At 47.6% G+C, this 27,571-nt stretch overlaps 1 protein-coding gene across 5 annotated transcripts in view; it reads left to right on the top strand.

The window, feature by feature from the left end:
• NT5M (5',3'-nucleotidase, mitochondrial) overlaps positions 1 to 27,571 on the top strand; it is a 292,344-nt gene that overhangs the window by 143,262 nt on the left and 121,511 nt on the right. For all 5 annotated transcript variants that reach the window (XM_086940853.1, XM_086940855.1, XM_086940857.1 and 2 more), the window contains one exon: positions 17,654 to 17,754. In XM_086940853.1, the coding sequence (XP_086796979.1) occupies positions 17,654 to 17,754 (101 nt within the window). The remainder of the gene's footprint in view (positions 1 to 17,653; positions 17,755 to 27,571) is intronic.

Genomic DNA, 27,571 nt, shown 5'->3' with positions numbered 1-27,571 from the left:
CCACCATAAGGTATGGCCGACATGCTTTGCTTGCACTACAACCTGACACGCCTGCCGCGTGCAAACATACCTTGCTTGCCCAGTCGCTAACAAAATGCATGAGGTGCAGCTTTGAACCCATCCTTCAAGTCCCAGCTACCAGCACGGGTTCTACCATCAAAGCAGCATTACTAAATTGTAGATCTCTACGCAAACACGCTCTAGAAATCTACCATCTACTTGAGGACCAAAATCTTAACATCCTTTTCCTGACCGAAACATGGCTAGACGATCACTCGGACCCAGACATTATCCAGGCCATGCCCAACGGCTATTCCCTATCTAGACTGGATAGGAAGGACGGCAGAGGAGGCGGCATTGCCATAGCCACGAAAGCTCCTCTAGTCTGTTCCCTAGCACACATACAGGTTGATCACAGTGAAGCAGGTTCCTTCACAATCAACACTGGTCCCAACCATTCCATTTCAGGCATTTTGATATATCGACCACCTGGTAGATTGTATGATTTTACATCTACCCTAATGGAGGCTATAACTCATCTAGCACTAAGGAAATCCAGACTATTAGTGCTAGGAGATCTCAATACTCATTTTGAAGATCACTTAGATAAAGACGCTGCTGATATTCGAATGGAACTGCACTCGGTTCAGCTCGATTTAAAAAATAAAGAACCTTCACATCAATTAGGACACTTACTAGATCCCGTCTTCGGAAATTGGCAGGGAGTGTATACCTCTGATCCTATACCCGTACCCTGGTCGGATCATTATATTATTCCCATCACAATTCAACTTGACAGAACGGAGCATTTTCGTCATCAATCCCTACGATACAAACGCAGGAAATGGAAGAATTTCTCTCTAGATTCTTTCATTCAAATCGCCCAAGACGAAGGCCCTCCTAAAGGGGTCGACTGTGAGGCAGCTAACAAGAATTTAAATAATATCGTCACTAAGGCCCTGGACATCACAGCCCCCAGTCGCACCCTGTCCAATGCCAGGAGGTCAAAAAAAGCCGCTCCTTGGTTTGGCCAAGAACTGCAGACCTTGAAAACGGCATGTAAGACACTTGAGAGAGCATGGCGCCAGAACTTCTGTGCAGGCACTAAAATGCAATATAAAACAGCACAGAGAGAATACTATAAATCAGTACGTCTGGCCAAAGCAGAACACTATCACACCCGTATCATGGAAGCAGGCAATTCCTCCAGGGAACTGTTTCAGATATATAAAGAAATATCCATAGTGAATGTGACTTCCCCCGCTCAAAATGATTCCGTGGAATCTTGTAATAATATTGCACAATACTTCGCAGGCAAAATTAACAAAATCTATTCTAGCTTCTCCAAACAGATAGAGCCGGCCATGGACTTCACTGAAAATGACAATCTTGTAAACACACTTGAATGTCTTAACTCTTTTGTAGTTCCCTCTTACGAAGTCCTGTCTAAATTGTGCAACAAGATCAAATCGGGATCTCCTCGGGACCCGGCGCCCCCGAAAATCTTAGCTGAAGCCTTTTCTGTATTAGAACCTCACCTCAGGCACTTACTACAAATCTCTTTTACCACCTCTTGCCTTCCGGAGGAATGGAAACAGGCAATAGTGTTACCCATCAAGAAAAAACCGAACATCAGCCAAGACATAATGGATAACCTACGACCAATATCCTTGCTACCCTATGTGGCCAAGTTAGCGGAGAAAATCGCTAATAATCAACTTATGGAACATCTTGAGACCCATAATGTCTTCCATAAATCCCAGTCGGGTTTCAGATCTGGCTTCTCTACGGAGACAGCTCTCCTGAGAGCCACTGAATCCTTACGAGAGGGAGCAGATGAGGGAAAGACCATGGCCCTCATCATGCTCGATCTCAGTGCCGCATTTGACACTGTAGCACACTCCATCTTGCTACAGTGTCTAAACAAAGCGGGAGTTACCAACAAGGCACTGGGATGGCTGAAATCCTTCTTGATTAACAGGAGCTTCCAAGTTCAAAGAGGGACTTTCCTCTCAGACAGGGTGATGCTTGAACAGGGGGTCCCTCAGGGCTCTGCCCTGAGTCCCACCCTGTTTAATCTCTACATGGCCCCACTGGCAGAGGTGGTGCAATCGTTCGGCGTGGAGCTTGTCTCCTACGCCGACGACACGCAACTTCTCATATCTCTGACCCAAGCCCCATCTAAGGAAGCTGATAACTTTAATGCCTGCATGACCAAACTGGCCACTTGGATGACTTAGCATTGTCTGAAACTTAATGGGACAAAAACGGAGGTCCTCATTATTGGAGGCAATGAGGTCAAATGGACGGCAGAGTGGTGGCCCAGTTGCCTGGGACCTCTGCCCTCTCCCACACGAGAGGCGAAGAATCTAGGCGTATGGGTTGACAATAAGCTGTCCTTTGACAGCCACATAAAGAAAACTGTAGGCAAATGCTTTGGGGTGATGAAAACGCTCAATCGCACCCTTGACCTGCTACCTATCAACTCCAGGCGTACCATGGCGCAGGCACTGATAACGTCCCGTATAGATTACGGCAATGTGCTGCTCTTGGGTACATCGGAGAAAAGCATTAAAAAACTACAGGTTTTACAAAACTCGGCAGCACGCCTGGTGTTAAGGCTTCCCCGCCGAGCCCCTTCACGCCCCTCTCTAGTAGCCCTCCACTGGCTACCTATCAGTAAGAGGATTGTCTATAAAGCTATGCTCTGGTGCCATAAGATAATTCATCACAGAGCACCGGCCTATATGTCGGGTCTGGTATCTGTGTATGAACCCAACAGATCTCTCAGATCCAAAGGAATGGGTCTGCTCAGAACTGCCTGCCCCAAAAAAGCTAGAATGGGGGGCAGATCATTCCGCACCTTAGCGGCTAAGCACTGGAACCTCCTGCCTCTGGATATCAGGCTGGAGAGTAATGAATCCTCTTTTAGGAAGAAGTTGAAAACCTGCCTCTTTACAATGTGAATGGTTTCTCTCTCTACTATTATACTCTCTCTCCACAGCGCGGGGACACGCCGGGAGGCGTCACCAGGCGCTTTACAAACTCCTTTAAACTAAACTAAACTAATAGCTACTATTTTGCGGTTGGTTGGCTGTATGTTTTAATTAGACCTAGAAGACACATTTGTGTGGTGCATTTCACCAGCTCCATGACCATAGCAGTGAGATTGCTTGTAACTTGTTCCCAATATTTCTGTACCCCTGGGCAAGCCGATGCCAGATGCATGAAGTCTGCATCATGCACCCTGCATCTGATGCACTCCACTTTTTCTCGTAACCCAAACTTACAGAGCTGCACTGGAGTATAGTGTAGTTGGCGTAGATACTTAAAATGTTTAATTCTAAGATTACCATTTGCTGTCAACTGTCCTGTTAGGGTACAGCATGCCTTCCAATTGTCCATGTTAAGTGGTGTGGGAATGTTGGCGTTCCACTTGGCCAGAGGTCCCTCTACCAGTGTCTGTGCATCTATCTGGGATGTGTTATACAGGCATGGGATTAAATGTTGCAGCGTTTCTATCGTAAGGATCAGTTGGAGCGCCTCCAGGGCCCGTGGTTCATCTGGGAATTGTGGGTATAGTGAGCGCAGAGCTGCATGAAGTCTGCTGTACGCGAAAATAAGCATGGGGGAACCGTTACTTTCTGCTGTTATCTCTGAAGAGTCTATGAATTTGCCCTCCTGATAGACATCTCCCATAGTTTGAAGTCCCGTTGCTTGCAAAGTAGTTAATAAACCCCCCTCTCGTGTCACGGAGATATCAGAGTGATGCACTAGGGGTATGGCTGGAGCATATAGTGAGACAATCGGTGCTCTACGCTCAAGCGCCCTCCACACGTGAACCGTGCATTGTTCTGTGTCTATTTCCCCATGTTTATAAATTGAGCTTCTATTGGAGATCATGGCTGTGAGATGGACAGGGTGTACCGCGTCCCCTTCCACAGCTATTTGCGTGGTGTAGTTCGGAGCATGGTGCCAGTAATGGGCAAAGTGTGCCTGTGCACATAAGTAGTACAATTGTAGGTCTGGGGCCGTAAAGCCTCCCTGGTCATATGGGAGCGTTTGTATCTCCCATTTAAGTCTCGGTTATATCCTCGCCCAAGCCAGCTTAATTAACAGTGATCGTAGGGTAGGGAAAAAATGTTTTGTTAAGAGTATGGGAATATTAGTAAATGAATATAAGAATTTAGGCAATACTATCATTTTCATCAGTGCTATTCTATCAGCAAGGGATAATGGGAGTCTGATCACCTCGTCACCTGATCCTCCAAGCTCAAGATCGCCCTGCCATAGTTTGATTGTAGAACCACCTGTGGGTCCTTATGAATCCATATTGCCAGATACTTCACGGGGTCCTCACACCATTCTGGTGGATATCCTAATTCATGGGGTATTGTGCCTGCAGTTAAGGGGAGGATGATCGAATTGGACCAATTAATGCCAATCCTGGGTACCATTCAAACCGCACATATTCCCATATAAGCCGCTCTGGGTGTTCCTTGGGGTCCCTAACATACAGCACCATATCATCAGCATACATTGACACTGCCAGCGGTCGTTGACGGAAGCGAGTCTGCATGTCTTTACTGCTGCACGCATGCAAGCGGTTCCAGCACTACCGTAAACAGCAGTTGCAACAAAGGGCATCCCTACCGCGTATCATGAAAGTCTCTGAAGTGTGCCCAGTGACCTGGACCTGGGAAATCGGTTTGGTATACAACAGCTTAATCCAGTTTGTGTATGCTGGTGGCATCCATGTGATGCAGCGCTGTAAACATGTATTTCAGTTGAAATGAATTGAATTGAATTGAAAGCTTTGGCAGCGTCCCACAACACCGCTACCACAAGCAGTGTGTGTTCCATTTGATGCAACACCGGGAACAGTGTGTGCAAATTGTGTGAGGTGGACCGTGCTGGCATAAACCCCGGTTGGTCCGGTAGTGCCATTGTGAATAATAACAAGCAAAGTTGTGTGGCTATGTCCTTCACCAGTATCTTAGTGTCAAGATTAAGAAGCGATAATGGTCTGTACGAATCACATCTATGTGATGGTTTGTTGGATTCCAAAAGTGTAATAATGAGGGCCTCACAAAGAGTATCAGGAAGACAGCAACACTGCTATGCTTCCAAATACATATTGTGCAAGTGTGGGGCTAATAAGTCAACATATTCTTTATAGAATTCCCTGGGCAGGCCATCACTCTCAGTAGCTTTCCCATTAGGTTGGGTAGCGATGGCCTCCCTGACCTCCTCCACTGTGATTGGCTGTGCTAGAAATTCCTGCTGTCCCTGTGTGAGCCATATCAGTGTTATATCCTAAAAATAAGTTGCAATTTCTGACTCTGTTGCTGATTCTCGTGCCGCATAGATACGCTTATGATATTGTACAAATGTGTTGAGAATACCCGGTGTGTCATAACTTACAATACCTTCTCCAGAAATTGCTTCCATTGTCTGCGTTCTCTCCCAGGGCTCTGCATTTCTGTTGGCTAACACTCTTCCAGGCCTGCCACCTTCCCTGTATGCTCTGGCGCGCCATCGTCGTGATATGTGTTGTACCTCTTGTTCTGCTGTCTCATTGTATTCTGTAATTTTTTGCCCCAATTTCTGCCGATGTATCCTCCCCGTGGGTATCCTCATATGCCCTTTCCAAGTTCTCCAAATCCGATATCCGATTCAGTCTGTGGGAGCCGCCCTCGTATAGACCTGAAGAAACCAGCTTGGACACTTATACATGTCCTGCGCAGGGTCACCTTGAATGCTTCCCATGTCGTTTCCATACTCTGTACTGAACCTATATTGTGTTCAAAGTATTCTATGATTGCCAATCTTACCCCTTCCTGAAAAACCTGATCTATCAGTGAGGTCGGTTGCCAGCGCCACTTGGATTGCGGGGAGTTGTGTGTGGGAATTGTCATGGTTAACAGGACCGGAGCATGGTCTGACAGTGTATTTGGCAAATGTTTAACTGTATTTGTCCACCAAGCTACGTCTTTTGTAATTAACCAATAGTCCAGTCGTTACCATGGTTTGTGTATATATGAGTGGTATGTGCCCTCATTAATCACAGGGTGCATCAGCCTCCAGATATCAATGAGGCCCAAGTCTCTCATTCCTCCCACTAGTACCTCCGCTGCTCTTTTGGGTGTTCCCTCCGATGTGGACAGACGATCTTCAGATTGTACCAGCGGGGTGTTAAAGTCGCCACCCCATATAACTGCAGAGGGTGGTAAACTATGAAACTTGGACCATATTGCTACGAAGAACTCAGTGTCATTAACATTAGGCCTATATACATTGATAATGGTGATCATTGTACCACAGAGCTATCCCTGCACTATGATATACTAGCCCTGCTCATCTATGTCAGAGTGTGTGAGTTCAAAGGGTATATTCTTTTTTATGAGGATCATTACTCCTCTCAAATATGAAGAGTAGGAGGATGCCAACTTTACCCCAGCCCACCTTTCAGACACTTTTTTCTCTGAATGTTTTGTAAGGTGTGTTTCCTGTAGGAGTGCCACCTGTATACCTTACCGATCCAAGTAGGCCTGCACCTGACGTGTTTTTTTTAGGGTTATTAAGTCCCAGCACATTCAATGTTACCCAGGGTAGACTACTTTTCATATTTCCTGCTGCATCGCCCACCGTCATCCACCCATACCAGTGAATATCTTAAATGAAGTGGTCGCTGTGTTGGTTTCGGTGTTTGACTATACAAAATCCCCTTATCTCCCATTCCTCCCACCTGAGTATCCCAATCATGCCAAAGAGTTCCCCTTGATAATAGTGCACAACAATAGCACAATAAGTAAACAATCATACATCTGATCACAGGTATATATGCACAAAAAGTTCTAACAGTTGGGGTACCCCCTCTAAGGGGCAGCTAGTAACCAGGCCCTCCCCCCCCTTGGTGTTTGGTGGGTCGGGAAGTTTCTTGAACCGCCACAGTATCGTATTACCTAATCAGTACTTTCTGGCTCAAGCTATTAGTCATTGTCCTAGTCCTTCTATAAATATATGCCCACATCTATTGTGTAGCAGGAGTTATTATATATTCATGCAGTAGTCCGTATAATTATTAATTCTTACTACTACAGCCTGGCCTTTCTATAACCGATTAGGTCCATGCCTGTCATGTGCGATTTTAATGTCCCATATCCTGCCCCACCCCCTTTCCCCCACTTACTACATAGTACTTCTTCCAGTGTTGTGTCCATCACATGGCACTTAAGTCTTCATTGTCCGCATCCTCGCCTGGGGGTTGCTTCTCTTTTCTTTCTTGTTGTTTGACAAATTCCATTGCTTCTTTGGGTGACAGAAAAATCTTTCTTATGCCCCTGTGCTGATTCCTGAGGCTAGCTGGATAAAGCATGGCGTATTGCCTATTCAGAGTTGCAATTTCTTATTGACCTGTTGGAATTCCTGTCGTGCTTGCTGTACTGCTGTTATGAAGTCTGGGTATAGGGCAACCTCATTTCCTTGATACGTCATGGTACCCAACTCTCTTGTCAATCTAAGCGCTGTGTCCCGGTGATGATAGTTCAGCAGTCTAGCAAAAATGGACCTCGGAGAAGCGCCCAGTATTGGTTCGGGGGCCAAGGACGCTCCACAATGAGCATTGATGAGAAGTGCTCGCTCCGAGTATATCCTTCAACATGGCTTCCACATAGAGCTCCATTTTGCCTGTGTTGGTGGACTCAGGAACTCCCGTAATGCGGAGATTATTACGTCTTGACCTGGCTTCTAGGTCTTCATTCTTAGTTTGTATCACAGCTAAAAGCTTCTCGATGGGAACATGATGTACGCACCATGCCAAGATTATCTTCTGTCGTGAAGATCCGCTGTTTTGCTTCCGTAAGGCGAGTTCCTTGTTTATCTAGCTTTGCCACCATATGATCCATTCTAAGATTGAGAGTATCTATCTTGCCGTCAATGGATTGTAAGCTGTGTTGCATTGCCAATAAGGTGCTTTGGAGTGTGGTGCTACCCCCTGCCTTCGATTCTTGTTCAGTGTCCAATGTCACCTGAGGTTGGGATTTGGTGAGGTGCCTGGACTTGAAGGTAAGCTTGGATTGTTGCTTGTCCGTCTTACCCATGTTAGCCTCTTTTTGCCTAGACCCAGTGTAGTTATGGCAGTGCCCTCTTTACTCCATGTCCCACCACGTGGCTCAGCAGCTTACTTGCACTTCCCCCTGTAGTAGCTAATTGTCCACGGGGCAACTGACTGTAAACCCCTCTATCTGTGATGATGCTGACTAACCCTCCCCACAGGGAAAACTCATTGGGGTTATAATTGCTCTTGCATTATGGTCTCCGCTTGTGAGTGGAGTACTATGAGAGTGTTCTATTTTCAAATTGCCCTTGTTCACTATGCCTCGGTCCATACAGGTTTTTTCCCTGGGGTACAGCCCCACCACAGTGTAGCAGGCCTCCTACCTATGGCAGTGTCGATCCAGCTTCCGTTCCTGCAGCGATATCGTATTCCAGCCTCCCTTGTCCAGGCCCGTCCACGTTCGAAATACCCAGCCAGGTGAAAATTGTTCTTTCTTAGATGTCATTCAGTATCACAGGCCGCTTGCGATTATACTCCGCCGTGTCCCCTCATTGATATGTTATGTTATGTTAAAATTATTTCGTAAGCGCACTTGCACCAAGCAGTTTCATGGCGCTGAGGGGAGAAGAGCTGTAGCAGTGAGAGTCTTGGAGTATCATTCATAGGCTTGTGAGAACAAGAGGGTTTTCAGAAGAGTTCTAAATTTAGTGTAACATGTTACCAGTCTCAGCTCATTGGGGAGGGAGTTCCAGAAACGGGGGGCTAAAACCTCAGACCCCATGTTTTTTCCGTTTGAAAGTAGGAATGGTGTTCCTGCTTGTGCACCACTCTTTCATTTCAGGCCTCACTCCCACTGGCGCAATCGAGGTGACTTACCAGGCCATTTTCCGCTCCAGCCAGAGGATTGGGTCAGAAATTGCTATGCCGCCTCGTTCCGCCTTTTTATCTGTCCCCTCTCACGTAGCTGGCTGCAGCACTCTCCTCTCCTAGCGCTGTGGTCGTCCTCCGCTAGGGTTGCCCGCTATATGCACAGCACACAAGCTTTGTGTTGGGGCTTGTCTCCATTATCACTCCGTCAGCTTCGATCAGTCAAGGCTGAGGGCCACCACTCCGCAGCAGACTCAGTCGCGGAATGGCACCACTCAATTTTCACCTTGTTAGGCACAATTTACTTTGGGCCTCCACTTCCCGGGGTCTCCCTCGCCACAGATGCTCGATGTTTTGTACCAGTTCTGTCTAAGCGGCTACTCAGAAGAGCTGCCCACTCGGGCGATCACATCGCGATGCTCCCGTGCAGTCCCGGCAGGTGCTCCACTCGTTGACTACAGGTGCCTCACTCTCTCGCTCCCTCTGGGTAAACAGGTCTGTCAAGGCGACTCACGGCCTGTCATCGGGTCCTGTCCTACTTTGGGTCCGGATAGCATGTGGCGGCCCCGATCGCACTTCTCGTTCATCCCCACTTTCGCCGCTATCTACAACTTTGTATGGAGGCACCATTTTCTCCGGGTCCCGCATTTGTTCGTAGCAAGGGGTTGCTGGCTCGTTTCACATCGTGCAGGCCATCAGGTTTTCCTTTGGGACATATCTGCACTGTCCTTGTTCTGTTTCTTTCTCGATGGCAGCTCTAGTGCAGGATTTTATATTGGATTGTGGCCCGAGCAGCACTAATGTGTGGCCATCTTGCTTCAAGCTCTCTAGCGCCCCCCTGCCACCCTAAGACATTGGGAAGTTCTACAGTCTCCTATATATGTGGCCCAACAGTTTTACATACCAATACAATGTGAAAGAAAAGAAATTTGAATTTGACTTTAAAGATAAAGCAAGGAAATGTATCTAAACCACCCAAACTTCGACGGCTTGTGGGAGCAAGGTATATCTCATATGAAAAATCTGGCCACAGTATCAATATCAGTAACATGTGTAGAGAAAAAATATAAGGCCCCTGTTTTTTCCCTAGCTTTCTTTCTGAATAATCTCCGCAGTAGTACTAAACCTTTTGGCTACTTGTACTACTCCACCTGATAAAGAGGGTTGTGGCCTGGATATAATGGGCAAGTGCATAGATGTATCTGTTGCACCTCCAAACTTGCCAGTACCTCTCCCATATTCTTATGGTACAATAGGCAGCTATGGTATGAAATATCTCTTCTTCTGCATGAATACTGTGCCCAGACCAGGGCTATTTTCAAGGAGGGAGAACTTACATTTCCAGCCGTTGACACATTGTTAAATGCATCAAAGCCTTATACCAGATATCTGCAGGAGCCAACCTAAGGGGATATTGTGAGAAATTGGTTTGTTGGTTGAAGGGAGTGTGAGCCCTTCTCAAGCAATAACCATAATCCTTGTCGGGGTGAGCCACAAATGGTCACTAAACTAACCTGTACTTAACTCTCGGGTAGCTTGGCACACAAGCAATCAGACTTAACTTCGAGGTAATGTGTTAAATATTTATGCAGTACACAAACAGTAATAAAGTGAGAACACAACACAAGAAAAATCTCACACCAAAATGACAAAAATCCAATCAGTAGAACTGGAGATAGTATTGCGCCCAAGAGCACAAATCGCCCATTGTAGTTATCGACACAGTCACAAGTTCAGGCTGACGCCGGTGGAGCGCTGGCAGTTCCATGACCAAAGTTTTTCCCAATGAGTTTGTATCTTATGCCCTTGATTTATTTATTTATTTGATTTATTTATGTGTTTTGAAAAGCGCTCGGCTACCCCCAACAGGGGTGTTCCGGCGCTGTGGACGTCAAAAGCAGAACCAAGGAATTTAGTAGCTGGAGAACAGCCATGTCTTGAGTTTACATCTGAACTGGGATTCCAGCTCAATCAGTCGAATACTCAGCGGGAGGGCGTTCCAGAGTTTAGATGACACCACCGCGAAGGCTCTGCCTCCTTTCCTTGAGCGGAGGTAGCAGGGGGGGTCATAGGAGGCGGAGGTGATTGGACCTAAGTGCACGAGATGAGTGAACTAGCTTGATGTGAGGCGTTGCACTGTACTGGTTCTGGCGAGGAGCTGCAAGGGCTGCGATGCGAGGTCCTGCATTGGTTCTGAGGAAACCCAGATTTGGACCAGGTGGAGTACATGGAGTATGGCAGTTCTGCCTTTTTCATAGTGCAGGAGGCTGCGCCGCTGAGCTGCAGTCCCTTGAAATGGCAGCCTCCCAAACCAATGACAACACATTGTGATAGACAGGAAGTAGCTTGCAACATGACAAACTTCCATGCAGCAAAGCTATCTGTTGATTAGAAATTTTGCCCAGAACTGTCACACACAGCAGAGCACTGTAAATTGATTATAAGGTTGCAGAAACTGGGGTGGGTGAGTACGAACTGAATGAAAATGACAATCTGATGACTATCTAGTTGGTCGCTATTGTAAGAGTTATTAAGGTAATACATTTGGTATTAGTTTGGGATGGCTGTCATAGATCATAAGTAGCTCTCATAGAAGAGTTAGGAGATCCCTGGATTAGAAGATGAGGAACAAAATCTGTCTGCACAGTAATTTTGGAGATGTGGACGCTCCATGTTATGTTATGTTATGTTATGTTATGTTATGTTATGTTATGTTATGTTATGTTATGTTAAACATGCTTATAGAGGGTACATACACCAAATGGTTTCTTGGCACTAGGTTCAAGGGAATCCTGCCGCTAAGCGATTCATTCATAGGCCTGGTGGAACAACCACGTTTTTAGAAGTTTCCTACATTGAGGGTAAATTGTCATGGATCTGATGTTCAAAGGCAGAGAGTTCCAAATGTGAGGAGCCAAGACGGCAAATCTTTGTCCCCCTAATTTCTCCCGTTTTAAAAGTGAAGGTGTATAATGGACAAATCTGTCTCTTCATGTCTCTACCTACCTGTATTTATGACATCCTGAATTAGGATCCCTTAAGTCTTCTATGTATGATGGGGTGCACCCATAGGATCATCTATTTCACTGATACTTTGTAATCTATACCTAAGCTTTCTACCATTTTTGTTATCTGAATATCAATCAATCAATCAATCAATCAGAGTACTTGTAAAGCGTGCTACTTACCCGTGAGGGTCCCAAGACGCTGAGGAAGGGGGGGGGGTGCTGCTACCGCTCGAAGAGCCAGGTCTTGAGGAGTCTTCTGAAGGTGAGTAGGTCTTGGGCCTGCCGTATGTGGGTAGGAAGGGTGTTCCAGGTCTTGGCGGCAAGGTAGGAGAAGGATCTGCCGCCGGAGGTCGTTCGTTTGATGTGGGGGACAGCGGCGAGGGCAAGGCTGGCGGAGCGGAGCTGGCGGTAGGGGGTGTGGAAGCTGAGTCTGCTGTTCAGGTAGGCTGGTTCGGCGTTGTGGAGTGCTTTGTGTGCTTGGGTGAGGAGCTTGAAGGTGATCCTCTTGTCGACGGGGAGCCAGTGTAGGTCTCTCAGGTGGGGGGGTGATGTGGCTGCGGCGGGGGACGTTGACGATCAGTCGGGCAGAGGCATTTTGGGTGCGTTGTAGTCGTCATAGGTGTTTGGCTGGGATTCCTGCGTAGAGTGCGTTGCCGTAGTCCAGTCTGCTGCTGACGAGGGCCTGTGTCACCGTTCTTCTTGTTTCGGTCGGGATCCACTTGTAGATCCTGCGGAGCATGCAGAGGGTGTTGTAGCAGGAGGAGGAGACTGCATTGACCTGCTTAGACATGGAGAGGGAGGAGTCGAGGATGAATCCTAGATTGCGTGCATGGTCGGTGGGTGTTGGTGCTGTTCCCAATGTGGTCGGCCACCCGGAGCCGTCCCAGGCTGAGGGGGTGGGTCCGAGGATGAGGACCTCCATCTTGTCCGAGTTCAGCTTCAGACGGCTGCTCCTCATCCAATCGGTGACGGCCTTCATTCCCTCGTGGAGGTTGATTTTGGCGGTGTGTGGGTCTTTGGTGAGGGAAAGGATGACCTGCGTGTCGTTAGCGTAGGAGATAATGTTGAGGTCGTAATGGCGGGCCACTTGTGCGAGGGGGGCCATGTAGACGTTGAACAGCGCTGGGCTGAGGGATGAGCCCTGGGGGACGTCGCAGATGATGTTGGTGGCTTCGGATTAGAAGGGTGGGAGGCGGACGCTCTGGGTTCTGCCGGAGAAGAAGGACGTGGTCCAGTCAAGAGCCTTCTCTTGGATTCCAGCTTCTAGGAGGCGTGTCTTCAGAGTGCGATGGCAGACCGTGTCGAAGGTGGCTGACAGGTCCAGGAGGAGGAGGGCTGATGTTTCGCCGTTATCTAGTTGGCGCCTGATGTCGTCTGTGGCGGCGATGAGGGCTGTCTTGATGCTGTGGTTTCGTCTGAATCCGGACTGGGACGGGTCCAAGATGTTGTTGTCTTCGAGGTGGCGGGCCAGTTGCATGTTGACGATTTTCTCGATGACCTTTGCCGGGAACAGGAGCAGGGAGATGGGCCGGATGTCCTTGAGGTCCGCTTTGGGCTTCTTGAGGAGGTGTTGATTTCGGCGTGCTTTCAGCTTTCCGGTAATGTCGTTGTTTCAAAGGAGATGTTGATGACCTTCCGTAGTTGGGGTGCGATGGCTGCGTCTGCTTTGTTGAATACGTGGTGTGGGCACGGGTCAGACGGAGATCCTGAGTGAATGGAGTTCATGACCTTGCGTGTCTCGTCGTTGTTGACGTTGGACCAGGAGGTCAGACGGTTGGCGCTGGTGGTGTTCACAGGGGAGGTGGAGTCTGGCGTAGTCTGGCGCTCGTGGTGTTGAAGCTGTTGTGGATGTCAGCGATCTTGAGGTGGAAGAAGATGGCTAGTGAGTCGCGCAGTTCTTGTGAGGGTGTGATGTCGTTGGCGTTGGCGCTGGGGTTGGAGAGTTCCTTTACGATGCTGAAGAGCTATTTGCTGTTGTGTGCTTTGTTATCCAAGCGGTCTTTGAAGGAGGATCTCTTGGCTAATCTGATGAGGTTGTGGTGTCTGTGGATGGCGTCCTTGTGGGCTGCGTGGTTGTCCGGTGTGCGTTCGTGGAGCCATGTCTTCTCCAGTTTCCAGCATGCACGTTTAGAGGTCTGGAGCTCGTCGGTGAGCCAGGTGGGTCTCTTGTTGGCGTGGCTGTTGGAGGGTTTCTTGAGCGGGGCGAGGGTGTTGGCGCAGTCGTCGATCCACTGTCTGAGGTTTTGGGCTGCGGGGTCTGGGTTGGTGGGGCCGGTGGGTGGGTTCTTGGCGAGGGAGGTGATCAGCTGGTCTTCTGTGACTTTGCTCCAGCAGTGGCGAGGCAGCTGTTGGGTGCGGTGGGAGGTGGTTGGTTTCTTGAAGGTGAAATGGATGCAGCGGTGGCCGGTCCAGTGGAGTGCAGTGGTGTGGTCGAAGGCGACGTGGGAGCCTGTGGAGACGACCGGATCCAGCGTGTGGCCGGCGGCGTGGGTGGGTGCGGTGACGAGTTGTCTGAGGCCCAGGTTGGCGAGGTTGTCGATCACGGTGGCGGAGTTGTTGTTGTTGTTGTTCTCGAGATGGAAGTTCAAGTCCCCGAGGTGGATATAGTCTGTGGAGGCGAGTGCGTGGGTGCTGGCGACGTCGGCGATGTAGTCGCTGAACTGAGCCCGGGTTCCAGGGCGTCTGTAGTTGAGTGTTCCTCTAAGGGTGGTGTTGGGGTCGGTGTGGATCCGGAAGTGCAGGTTTTCAGCAGTGTTGAGGGTGCCGTCTGCGTGGGTGGCGACCTTGAGGGTGGACTTGTGGACGATGGCTATTCTTCCTCCGATTCCGTTGGCGCAATCCCTGCGGGTGATCTTGTAGCCGTCCGGGATGGCTATGGCGATGTCGGGGGCTGAGGAGTCGTTCCACCAGGTCTCTGTCAGGAAGGCCATGACTGGGGCGGAGGTGTCGAGCAGATCCCAGAGCTCGACGGCGTGTTTTTGTGCAGAGCGGGTGTTGAGGAGTATGCAGCGGAGGTGGTTGGGTCCAGTCCTTGGAGGTTTGGTGGTTCTGTCGCAGGTGAAGCTGCAGGTGTGGCAGGAGAAGGGTCCATGGGTCCGTTTCGGGGCAGCCTGGAAGCAGGTGTGGTTTCGGCCGGCGTTGAATGCGTGGAGGGTGCTGGCGTCGTAGTGGATTCTGGTGTCGTGGCGTTCACGAGGTCCAGGGGTTCTGGCGCTGGGCGTGGTCCAGGCACGGATTGGTATCAAGATATATGCAAATGACATACAATTGACTTATTGTTTGCCAAGAATTGCACCAGTGGATAGTTCCAAGATAACTGATGTGTTAAATGTTACTCAAAAGTGGATGAAAGATATTTATCTGAAACTTTACCCAAGTATGACAGAGATCGTAGTCAATAAGAAGGTAAATGGTTAGGACCCATAGTTATGGCATTTTTACCTGGGGCAATGGCCAATTTCCAGTAATCGTTCCTGAAATTTATGTATTAAATATTTTATTGAGCATAGGCAGAAAAATGCACCTCAGCGACATCTGTAGGGGCCGTCACCACTCTAGGGAGGCCGAGGTCAGCGACCCCGCGGATACCCCACAAGGGGCTAGCGGGTACGTCATCATATTAACACAGCAAGCCGCCTACAACCCAATGGGCCGGCCGCGTCTTAAGAGGTGCTACAACGGTGCAAGCTGGTCAGTGCTAGTGCATTGTAAGAAAAACACGAGAAACAAAGAACTTCAAACAACCCCACCACCCACCCCACCCCAGCCCTCCCTTCTCCTTGTCCATGTCCGGAATTCAGCTATAGGTTGTGAACCACCCTCAACAGTCAGTGGACGCCACGCGCGCGGGGCCTGTGCGCTTACGAGTGTGTGTTTTGGGGTCCGGGAGAGGTGTTTCTGCCAAGCGGAGCAGACGCAGGTAACGTGGGCAGCTCACCTCCCGGAACTCCCCGGTAAGCAAGGCGAGGAATGGCCGCCAGAGTTCCGCAAAGTCCGCCCCCCTCCCTGATGCTGCCAGCGATAGTTTCTCCATGCCCAGGATCGCCCATAGTCGGTGAAGCCACCCCAGTTGGTGCGGAGCCTGTGTCGCCCTCCAGTGCGCCACGATGTTTTGGACCGCGGCCCCAAGCGCAAGCGCGATCAGGCGCCCGCGCCAGGATTTCAGAGGGTACATGAGTGCGTTTGGGAGGCCTAGTAGAATGTACGCTGGGAAGCGCGGCAGTTGTGTGTCCAGATGTGCATCTATAAGATCCAGGATAGGGTCCCAATAGGGGCGCAGCGCCTTACAGCTCCACAGCAGGTGTTCCAATGTCCCTAGTTCCCCACATCCCCTCCAGCATCTGTCACTGATTCGAGCATCCCAGTGGTGTAGTCTCTCAGGGGTGTGGTACCAGTATGTTGCTACCTTAGTCAATGTCTCGGTAAGACCAGTGTGGTGCGCCGAGTGTCTGGCTCTATGGTATACCCCCTCCCATTCCTTCCTAGTTAGCTGCCTCCCCAGATCCCTCTCCCACCGGACCTGGCCCGCATTGTATGTGTGTGCCTGCGTGAGGAGCAGCTGCTGATAGAGGTCCGATATCAACTTCCTATCCGAGGTGCGTGTCAGTAGCCATCGTTCGTAAGGCGTGAGGTGCCGTTGGGCTCCGGGCTGGATCGAGGGGTGGAGCACCCAGTGGCGCACCTGTAGGTATTGCAAGCGTTCCGATTCGGCCACGCCGTAATCCGCCTTGACCTGCTGGAACGGCAGGATGCCCTTGATATCGAACATGTGTCCCGCCGCACGACAGGGTGTCGTCCGCCACGTCGTGAACGTGCCGGTCGTTCCTGAAATTTAGGCATTAGACTAGATTTTATCCTGAATGTGGAACCTCAAATAGGGGCTGTAATGCAGACTGCTTTTTCCACTTAAAATAACTCAAGGTATAATTTACGGTTTGGCGGATGTCTTAGTCTGTCGAAAACATGACATCTATCCCGTCCGCTTTATTAAAAGTGTATTATCTGCTGTGGCACTTGTAATGAGACAGATAGAATAGCCATCAGGTTTGGTAAGGAGTACACGTCAACCAACCTCTAAATCAGGCCATCGGATGGATTTTTCCTTTCCTTCGACCCACTCATAGGGTTGTGGTAGCCAATTAATTTATTCACTCCATATTAGACTTTAGTTCCTCTGCGTTTCAGGATATTTCTTTAAAAATAGTATTGATCAGCTCTAAAAATACAAAATGCAACTGCTATGCTCATTTGTAATTTGAAGAAATGCGACCATGTCTTACAGGTCAGGGAACAGCTATACTGGTTACCAGGGAGCAAGCAAAACAAAAGTTAAGGTAGAGTGTTTGAAGCACAAATCTTTATATTGAATGATGCTAGCGTTTATTAGCAGCCAACTCAAGAAACCTACATGATATCCTATGTTCAACTAAGACCACCTCTGGGTTCATAAAGCTAGACTCTCTAAATGGGGAGGTAGAGTCATACATCTGCAAGGGCCTTTTTCTCTGGAATTGTTTGCCCACCCATATCTGTGCAGAACAAGATCACCTTAAATTCCTAGAAAAATGTGAAAACCTGGCTGTTTGCAGCTTAATTTGTATTTGTTGTTAGCTTGGTGTGCCCTATTCGCAGTATTTCATAGTGCCTTGAGACACTGTCAATGAGCGTGTGTGCGCTATGCAAATGCCAAAAAAAGAATAATTGTTGCTCTTTCTTGCAGGAGAAAGCCATAAGTATCTGGGAGGCCAAGAACTTCTTCCTCGAGTTGGATCCAATACCAGGAGCTGTGGATGCAGTGAAGCACATGGCAACCTTGGATGAGTGAGTTATATCTTATTATCATGAAGATCAGCTTGAGTGCACTCTAGTTGGGACCTGGTTGATTTTCAAACCAGGTCACTTTATGGTGCCATTTTTGCAGGTTTGTCTTGAAAAATTCAACAGTGTACATTTTCATATACAAATCTGCAGAGTATAGCGTAACCTGTGAGTGCACTATTGTAATTCCATTATTTTGCTCTTTTCCTGCTCAAATTTGTGGACTGTTTTGGTGAAGGTGTTGGATTATGCTTTTTTTGCCCATGCTTCATGTTCCTGTCCTTGCATAAATGAATTAAGACTAGATTGAATTGATAAATTGTGCATGAATGGGTTCAGGGATTATTTTGTCTGCATTAGCCAAAAGCCAGAAGTTTACAGGGATGTTTCCTGTCTGCATCAGTAGATCACAAAGGTTGCTGGATGCCAGTTTTAGTGCACCATTGGGAATGCATTATTTCTGCTATTTATCCTGCATGTAATGTACTGGTGACCTTTCCTAAAACAGTCATTGTCCAAGCTCTCCCAGGAATCTTATGCATTCGGAATCTATTTTCTGTTATACAGCCATACTAAACATAGTTCCTACTTACTCTCAGTTGAGAATAGCATGCACAGAGCGTTATAGGCATTCATCTTACACCTCCTTGATATTTAATGAGAAATACATTTTTAGTGCCTGGCGAGAGACACATGTAACCATCTGTTGTGAGTGCTTTTGTGTTCTGATGGATACTTCTTACTGCAGATTCCTCACCTCTAGAAAATTCCTCGACACCATGCAGGATCTGGTATTCTTAAAAACAATTATTCCTGTGCACCTCCAGGAGGCAACGTCAAACCCTGCTAAAATCTTGTACCACCCCAGGAGTGATGGAGTCGATCAGCATATAGGAAACATCCTGTGCGCTGACAGCAGTTCCTTTCTTTCAACGTTCTTCAGTAAGGATATGGAGCTCCACTCACAACTTTGTTGGTCTTCCGATGACTCCAAATTTCAAAACAGTGTACCATGAAAGAAGTATTTCTCCTACCAAAAGGCAGGGTTCGACTGATGTCACAATTCCAGAAAACAGATGTCGGTCACAAACCTTCACAAGGTGTCTCTCTGGTGCCTGAGCTCCAACCACAACATGAAGTTGTGTGAAAAGTATGCTATGATACACCCGAAGGTAAAACGTAGATTGAGGAGCAAAACTTATATGTAGAAGAGAACTAGAAGAGATTGTGCTACTACTCCAAGTTGCAAGGTCGTTCGTGCTCCAGTTAGCAGGACTGCTCTAGTGCTAAATTTCAGTCCTCGGGTAAGTCAAAGTTATAGACGCTCTACAAGCACAAGAAGGCCAATCAGGATTCAACCCCTTTTCACTACTCAAAGTCATGTGAAAAGACAACACAGTAGGCCCCTACTGTCCCTGTGTCCATCCACTCTGAGTCTTTTCTTAGGCGGATCATGCATAACCCAAATTTCCCAGGCTGTCTTCGACTCTGCAGCAGATGGAGGCCTTTAAAGAAGTTGTGAAAATTTTCATAAAGCCTCTTAAGCACTTTTAGGCACCCGGAGCTGCAGGGGCCACCAGTTGTACATATGCTGGCGGTTCTCTCCCTGGAGCTAACTGACCCCTTTCGGACCTAATCCTTTTCGTCGCCCCTTGCCAACACCAGACCAGATTTCTACACCTGGACCTAAGGTCCACATCGGTCCCCTCTTTCTTAGCGCTGTTGCTGATGTCATCGGTGCTGAATCCGATCCTGACACTTGCCTGCGCCAGGTGTACGTGATACTATGAGATAACCAAGGTGCAAACAGTCCAACTAGAATTCAAGCACCAGCCTCTTCCACAACACCAATAGTATCAGAGGGTGAAGCCCCTTTTCTGCTTAGATTTGCACGGGTCTAAGAGCTTCAAAATTTTCTCCACGACAACGTTGAGGAGGTGCTCAACTTATAGCCCCCCTCACTACACAGATGCAGGACTCTGTTTGGACCTACAAAATGCTTGTGGACTAGATACCTCTCCAGAAACTGAGTTGAAAGCGCCTCCTGGTCCACCAACTCAAGAATGCACTTCCTTAGCAGTGGCCGTCCTCAAGGCTGCAGAGGTCCTTGGTCCACATCTGCCCACTATAGAAACCGAATCTAAGATTCTTCAGCCCGGGCCATCCTCTATAGAAATAATGATGCCCTTCAATGTTGACCTATGGTTCTGGCCTGATGGCCACATGGATGAAACAGTGCTCGTTCCCTCCATTGAACTGTGGCTAAGCAAAACAGACCAGCCTTGGTGATCCAGCATTCCTCGCTGAGCATCCAACCACAGATTCATGGGCCAGGCGTTAACCAGTATGGTTGACCCATGTGCTTTTACCTTCTGCTTCTCCGGACAGGTAATCAAAACGTATTTATTAATTTGGGAAGAAATTATTCTATTCAGCTATCCTAGCCTTACGATCTCTGAATGTGGTCTGTCTTCTTGGCTAATTTAAACATGCCCTGCAGGAAATGGTCAATGAGATCTTACTGGCCGCTGCAGAAGATTCCGGGCGAACTTTGCACAGACCTTCCAAGATGGGACATACGTGACAAAATTCATCTTCATGGCTGGTCTAAATATCACAGACTGTGTGGGTTTCCTCAAAGGGAACCAGTCTAGTGCCCAAGTGGCACACTTGGTAGTATGTAATTGGATTTTCATGCGATATCCAAGTGTCTCGTCAACATGCCTTTTGGCAACTCTAAACATTTCAGACATTCAAGAGAGCGCCAACTCTGTGCTAGAGAGATTTAAATACCACCCCCTAGCATTGTTCTCACCAGCTTGCCAACTTCACTAACAATAACGTAAGTTTAGGGGCTACTCAAGGAGCCTGGCATACAGTGGCTACCCTCGCATAGAGTTCAACAGTTGACTCAATCCTTTTGGGGCCCTTATCATGTGGTGGCGGCCGAAGCTGCTCTCACCCACAAACCCAGTGACCTTCTACATCTTCCTCTCTGGCTGCAGGCACCAGCAAGCTGCTCTGACTTAGCGTTTATGGACCACAATCAATCAGTAGGGATCACAAGCCTCCACAGCTGTAAAGCTGTCTTCTCAAATCGAGGGGTATTGTAGATTGCTCTGAAGGGCTCACCTATCTTTCATTTCACCCAACGTTCTCATTTCATCTGCACCAGACAAAGTTTCAGCAGCCCGTACTCCCAATCTGCTTCTGGCCGTTGGTGCCATTGAGAGAGCACCTGAGTCAGAAATAGGTAATCACAATGGTCACAGCTTCTCTTTGCCATGTAGGGATGCATGTGTTCCTGTACCTTGACGACTGGCTGCTCAAGATGGGATTGCTGCAGTTGCAGACAATTTCCAGATGACAGTTGCCCTTCTTTCATCCTTGTGCTTTTCAATTAGTGTACTCAAATCCCACCTGACACCCTTACAGAGGATTCCCTTTATAGTGGTTGTCTTCGCATTCAGGCTCTTTTCACCACCACAGTAAGTCCAGGACATTCCGGATATGACGCTGATGTTTCGGTGCAATCCTTTATCTCGTGAGGTTGTCTAAGGCTTTTTGGTCTCTAAACCTTGTGCATCCTTCTTGTTCCTTTCACCATGTGGCATGTGCAGATTTTACAGTGCAACTTTCAGTTTCAGTTGGCCCAGTACTGGGCAGTCTGTCCTACATCATCTGTATGTAATTGGTGGTCAGCAGACACCAGCTTATGGAAGGGTGCTCTCCTTATCCTGCCCAGTGTTCAGAGTATTGAGGGACACGTCATCACTGGGTTGGGAGGTCAGAGAGGTGCAAATCAAAGGTCTATGGTTTTCAGTCAAGCACCAGCGCCACATCAGCATGTTGAAGCTTCAGTCTAGGAAGCTGGCCCTCAAAGCCTTCCTCCCAATCATCAAAGGGAGGCTGGTGCAGGTTTTCTCAGACAGCAAGGACGCCATGTAGAACTGCAACAAGGAGGAGGCTGGATCAGCAGTAAGCACCTGCCAATGGTCTCGGATAGCCATAGCAGACAAACTGAGGAGTCGTCGTCTGGGAGATCATGGATGGCGTCTTCATCCCAGGGGTGACTCTGGATATTTTCCACCAGTGGGCATGCCCTAACTGGATCATTTTGCCACATCTGAAAATGTGCAGTCTTGAGACTATTAGAGTCCCGAACAAATTCACGACATACTGGGCCCAAGTCATCTCAACCGTATATTGGGTCAGGAGAGTGTGGTACCCAGATCTCTTGAGACTGAACATTTACCCTCCAATCCAGCTACCCCTTTCGGGAGAACCTCTTGTCTCAGCAACAGTGTAAGATTCTGCACCCAAATCTGCACAATGTATGTCTTCAGGCATAGATATTAAACTGCAACAAGTAAGCAATTTTGATTTGCCATCTGAAGTGGTGGATCTGATCCTTTCAGCCAGATGCTCATTGACTGATTTCAGTTTTTCAGGGTGATGTGAGAAGTTTGTGGCCTGGCCTTGATCTCTCAGAGGCCAAATTATCAGATGTGTTATTGTTTGTTTTTTCGGTAGACCAGTAAGGCTTTTCAATAAGTCAACTTAAAGGGTATAAGTCAACCAATTAAACTTGTATATGTTTGCCAGACCAGCCTTCCTTGTTTAAGTCACCAGTTGTGATACATTTTCTGAAAGACTGACACTAAGTTTCCCCCGAACCCTGGATCATGCCTCAATGGGACCTTAATTTGGTCCTCACATTTCTCGTATACGGGAAACATCTGTTACAACGCGGTGCTGTTACGACGCGTCCGTAACAACGCAAGTCGTTACCACGACTTGCGCTGGAGGGCGCTAGAAGATTAAAAATAGTAAATTTACTATTCCAACACCTTCCCTAGTGTCCACGGGGACTGGTGTTAGAATAGTAAATTATACTATTCGATATCCGCGCCCCCAACGCAAGTCGTGGTAACGACTTGCGTTGTAAGGGACGTGTTGTAACAGCACGCGTTGTGACGGTACGCGTTGTACCGTCACCAATCCCTCGTATACACGTCTTGTGAACCCATGCACCGCTGATTCTTGAGGCATCTGACCATCAAGTTATTTTTTCTTTTTGCTCTTACTTCTGCACCCTGTGTCAGTGAACTGGAGGAGGTTTCAGTGCAGTGTCCTTACACTATGTTCTTTTGCAACAAATTGGTGCTTCAGAAATGAGTTGCCTTTCTGCATAAATTGGTATAGAACTTTCACTTGGGACAATCCATTACTCTACCAGCATTTTTCTCTTTGCCACATCCCTCAGAAGAGGAGAAGCGACTCCTATTGCCTTGATCTCTAGAGACCTTTAATGCATGAAAGAAATATTGTTTTATGATCTAAGTCTATATGCTAAAATATTGAACGCAAAAATATCACCATAAACCAATATTGCATAAAAAATATTGAGCATAAAAATACTGAGTTTAAGATTTTTATGCAAACTACAAAGATATTACCAAAACATTTATATCATTATGTGAAATGTATTTAAATTATTACAATTTAAATTAATATAATTAAAAATAATATATACAAATATTTTTAATTGTTGTTGTAAAATAAAATATATGCAAATATATATATACTTTAACCCCTTCCCTGCTTATGATGGAACCACGCCGTCATGAGCCATGGGCGGCGTGTGCTCATGACGGCGTGGTTCCGTCATGCTGCGGCACTGATTTCCCCGCCTGTGCGGGCGAATTAGTGAGTGGGCGGAGTTGTGACGGAACCATGCCGTCATGAGCACAGCTCGCCCGTGACTCATGACGGCGTGGTTCGGTCACGAGCATGGCGGCACCGCGCTCACCCCCCACCCCCCCAGCGCCGTGGAATTAGCGCCGCGGCCAAGGGGTTCAAAAATAAAAACAATATTTAAACTATACAAAATATATTAAAATCATTACTAACTATAAAAATTAAGCAATAGTACATGTGTGTATGTGTGTGTATATAAATGTTATTATACAAGACCATTATAAAAATACAATAATGAATATATATTAAATTAATTAAAAACAATATTTCATTCATCTTTACTAAGGAAAATTATATCTTGTACCAAAATATATATTTTTTTATATCTTTTTATTGGTATACTAGCAGCCCGTCCCGACCTTGTCCGGGAGCAATCAGGCTTCCCCGCCTGCCCCGACATTGCCCAGCAGCCGGGCCCACGGCCGCTCCATCCCCCGCCTGCCCCGACCCCCGCCTGCCCCGACATTGTCCCCCGGATGTCACAAAGGCCCAGTGTTGAGGCACGCTGCATAAATCTCCATGGCAGATGCTGTAAGTCCCCGTCCCCCGCCTGCCCCGACATTGTCACCTGGAGCCTTTCCTCAGCCGATGTAAATTGTACCCTTCTGTTTTTTTGTAACTAACCTTACCCCGCCTGCGTCCCCCGCCTGCCCGACATTTTCCCCCAGAGCATTACCTCAGCCGATCTAAATTCTATCCTTCTGTTTTGGTGTAAGTCCCCGTCCCCCGCCTGCCCCGACCCCCGCCTGCCAGATATTTTCCCCCGGAGCCTTACCTCAGCTGCCGCTTCTCAGTTCACCGCTCCTCGCCGCTGGTCACCGCTCTGTCCGCCGGTCCGCTGCTCCTCACCTCCTCCCCCGCGCCATGTCCGCCGCTAGTCACCGCTCCTCCTCACGCTCCTGGACGCCGCACCTCCCGCGCTCCTGACGTCAGCACGCAGGTCGCGGCCGGCGCTACTTCGAGGGGACTACTTTTTTTATAATGTAAATTTTTTAAATATAACGTATTTTTTAACTTTATATAGCCTACTAGCAGCCCACCCCAGCGTTGCCTGGGGCAGAAGGAGGCTGGGGGCTGTATTTTTACCCTGGGGCAGAAGGTGGCTGGGGCAGCATGTTCTCGAGCGGTGCACCCGCCGACTGAGGATTCGTTGCGAGAGTTGCCATCGATTTTAAGATACTGTTACCTGTCATACACGTACATATGATAGATATAATAACTAAGGCTCTTTGAAAAAGGAAACCTGTAAATATTGAAAAGTGTTAGCGATAACACAGAGCTGTACGGGACACTGCACGTGATGCCAATTGACCTGGCTACGAAAGGGGGCCACTTGGACTTAGTAATAGTGAATAGATAGGAAAGAGGTGAAACGGGCGCGTGCAGATCCACTGTTGACTGCACAAAGTTGAAGTTGTTTTAGAAAGATAGATTGTTGGATGGTGCTGAATGCTGCTGAGATGTTAGAGTATTAGGCATAAAGATAGTGACAGTCCACAGAACTGAGCATCTCTTTTCAGATATTTTTGAACATGGTTTCAATATACGGTTGTGAACGTTAACGAAAGGTAAATGTTTCCAGCACCTTGGCAACACTGGGTAGTCCCGAGGTGGATTATAGTTTGCAAAATTCTGTGGGTCAGTAGTAAGGTTATAAAGGATGGGTGTGATGATAGCAGATTAAGAGACTGAGGAATTATGAGTCTGCTGGTGAGCAATAAATTAATTACCTGTGTGATGAGTGGCAGCAATACTTGGATGCCCTATTCTAATCACTTTAGTGATGTAGGTTGACCAAGTGGAGAAGGATTTATTAAAGGACTGCGGTATATTACTCATTTCCACCTCCAATTCTGGAGTGAACAATGACACTCTGAGTGGGTAGCAGAAAGTTTTCGGCAAATCTGTTGGGACGGAGATGCTATCTCTAAAGCAGAGATTTAATTGGTGAAATAGGAAATTAAACTATTGCAACTTTTTTTTTAAAAAGGCACTAAGGGGTTTAGCAAAATGCTGGGAGTCTGCCTCCTTTTGAAGATGCAAAATAACTCTTTGGTTGAAAGGTCACTCAAGCAAGATTGAAACTGTGCCATTTTGGTTAAATGCAGGCTAACTTGTACCTCCTTGATTTTACTCTGCATCCGTCCAATCTGCAGGGAAGTTTTAATGTATCCCATCATCTTCCTAGAGGCCTCCCTCTACTACGTTTCCATGTAAGACCATGTAAGAGACAGACTGTCACGAGATTCAGACTTCATGTAAACCCCTTCCGTGTGGAGACTGTGGCGTGACCTACAGTGCAAGGTTTACTCTCAGTGAGATCGCATAACAGTGTCTTGTAAATGCAGTTTTGGAGCCTGTATCCGTTTGTTGCAAAGAGCATACATTTTCCCCGAGAGCTGCGATTGTTTTCAGGATAGCATCAGCCCGCGTGGAAAACTCTGAAGTTAAACGAGGCCCAGATTACTGGAACTGTATTAACGAGGCCAGGGGATGGCTCTCCAGGAAGCGCCGAGTTCTGCTGAAAAGCAGTAATCTGAAACGGGGCCAGCAGAAAGAAATTCCCATCGGATAAGAAGCATGACGTGCTCTTCCAGGGCTTGCTTTTTTAGGCACCAGCTCTTGGCGCTCTCTTATTCTAGAGCCCGCACTTGCAGGATTTAACTTGAAACGTCAAGTCCCACAATGCATCGGGCTGGTGGCATACAGGCGGAAGGCAATGCTCAACACTTCAGACACTTTGGCGGCTGTGCTGGCTCAATGTCGAAAAACAGTCACGGCCACGTTTTTCCGGCATCACCCTTTAGAGCACACATCGAGGTGAATATACCCTCAGCGTAATTTCATATTCAAAATTGGAACAGGGCGGTCGTCTTCCGTGGTCATGTTTTGTGCTCTGTGTGCAGCCCGAGGATAATGCAGCGCATTGAGGGGACGTAGTGCTACAGGTTAAATACAATAATTAGGATGGGCATGCGCATACGACAATCCTGTGCCTGCCTGGCACGAGACCATGCTAGGGGCATGAATTTGCATTTGTGTAAGGCACGGGAGGCTAAACATTGCCTTTCTTGTCCATGAACGGCGCGTGGTGCTGTGCGCTGTTGTCCTCCGCTCTTCCTGGTTCTGGTGAACGCTGCTCCTCCCCTCACGCAGACGTCGCGGCCGGCGCTAGTTGCAAGGGACTACTTTTTTTAATTTATTAATATTTTAAACAACGTTTTATTTTTATTTTTATGTAGCCTATGTCCTTCTGCTTGCCCTGAGGTTTTCTAAGATGTCTTGGGTGTTCAGATTGGTGATGTAGTTTTCGAGTTTACCTTGCCAAAAGGTGCAAGTTCTCTCTTTATAATAGTAGTATAGATCATCAATGAGTAGTACATATAAGGAACAGGTATGTTGTGTTGCCATTCTCTTTTGTTATACATTTGTTAAATATCAGCAAAACAGTGATATTTACTACAGTGATATCAGGTGGTAATGACCCTTCAATTACATTAAACCCCCTATAAGCCTCTGTAAGTCTGCCAATCCCCCATATCTTCTGCCATTTCCTGGGGCATCCTCTGGTCTTGTACACAATGCGTTCTGCCTGCCAACACCAATCCAAATCATTTTTCCATTCCTCTACTGTTGGAATGGCAGTTGACCCCCAATTCTTTGTAATATTACGTTTCGCAACCTAGGCTGCTAATGCCAACCACTGTCTTACATGTCTCAGCCAGTTCTCTTCTCCTGAGGTCAATAATAGGAACCATTTTGGCTTCATCGGGACCTCTATGTCTACAACTGCTCCCATCACCTTGGCTACTTTCCTCCAATATGTCTGTAGGATTGGGCATTCCCATAATAAATGGTAAAATGTCCCTTCTGACCCACACCCTCTATGACAGTGTGTGCTTTCACTACTTCCCATTTGATGCAGCACTGATCTGGGGTTATACACTCTATGTAGAACTTTTAGTTGTATCAATCGGAACCTTGCACGTTTTGCCATCTCTCTCGGGCCTTGTAAATCCTCCGTCCATTCCTCCTCCTCCATGTGGCCCATGTCATGTTC

This window comes from Lissotriton vulgaris, chromosome 10 (genome assembly GCF_964263255.1).
Source record: "Lissotriton vulgaris chromosome 10, aLisVul1.2, whole genome shotgun sequence".
Taxonomy (NCBI): Eukaryota; Metazoa; Chordata; class Amphibia; order Caudata; family Salamandridae; genus Lissotriton; species Lissotriton vulgaris.
Note: the sequence above shows the minus strand (reverse complement) of the source record. Positions and strands in the feature narration are given on the sequence as shown.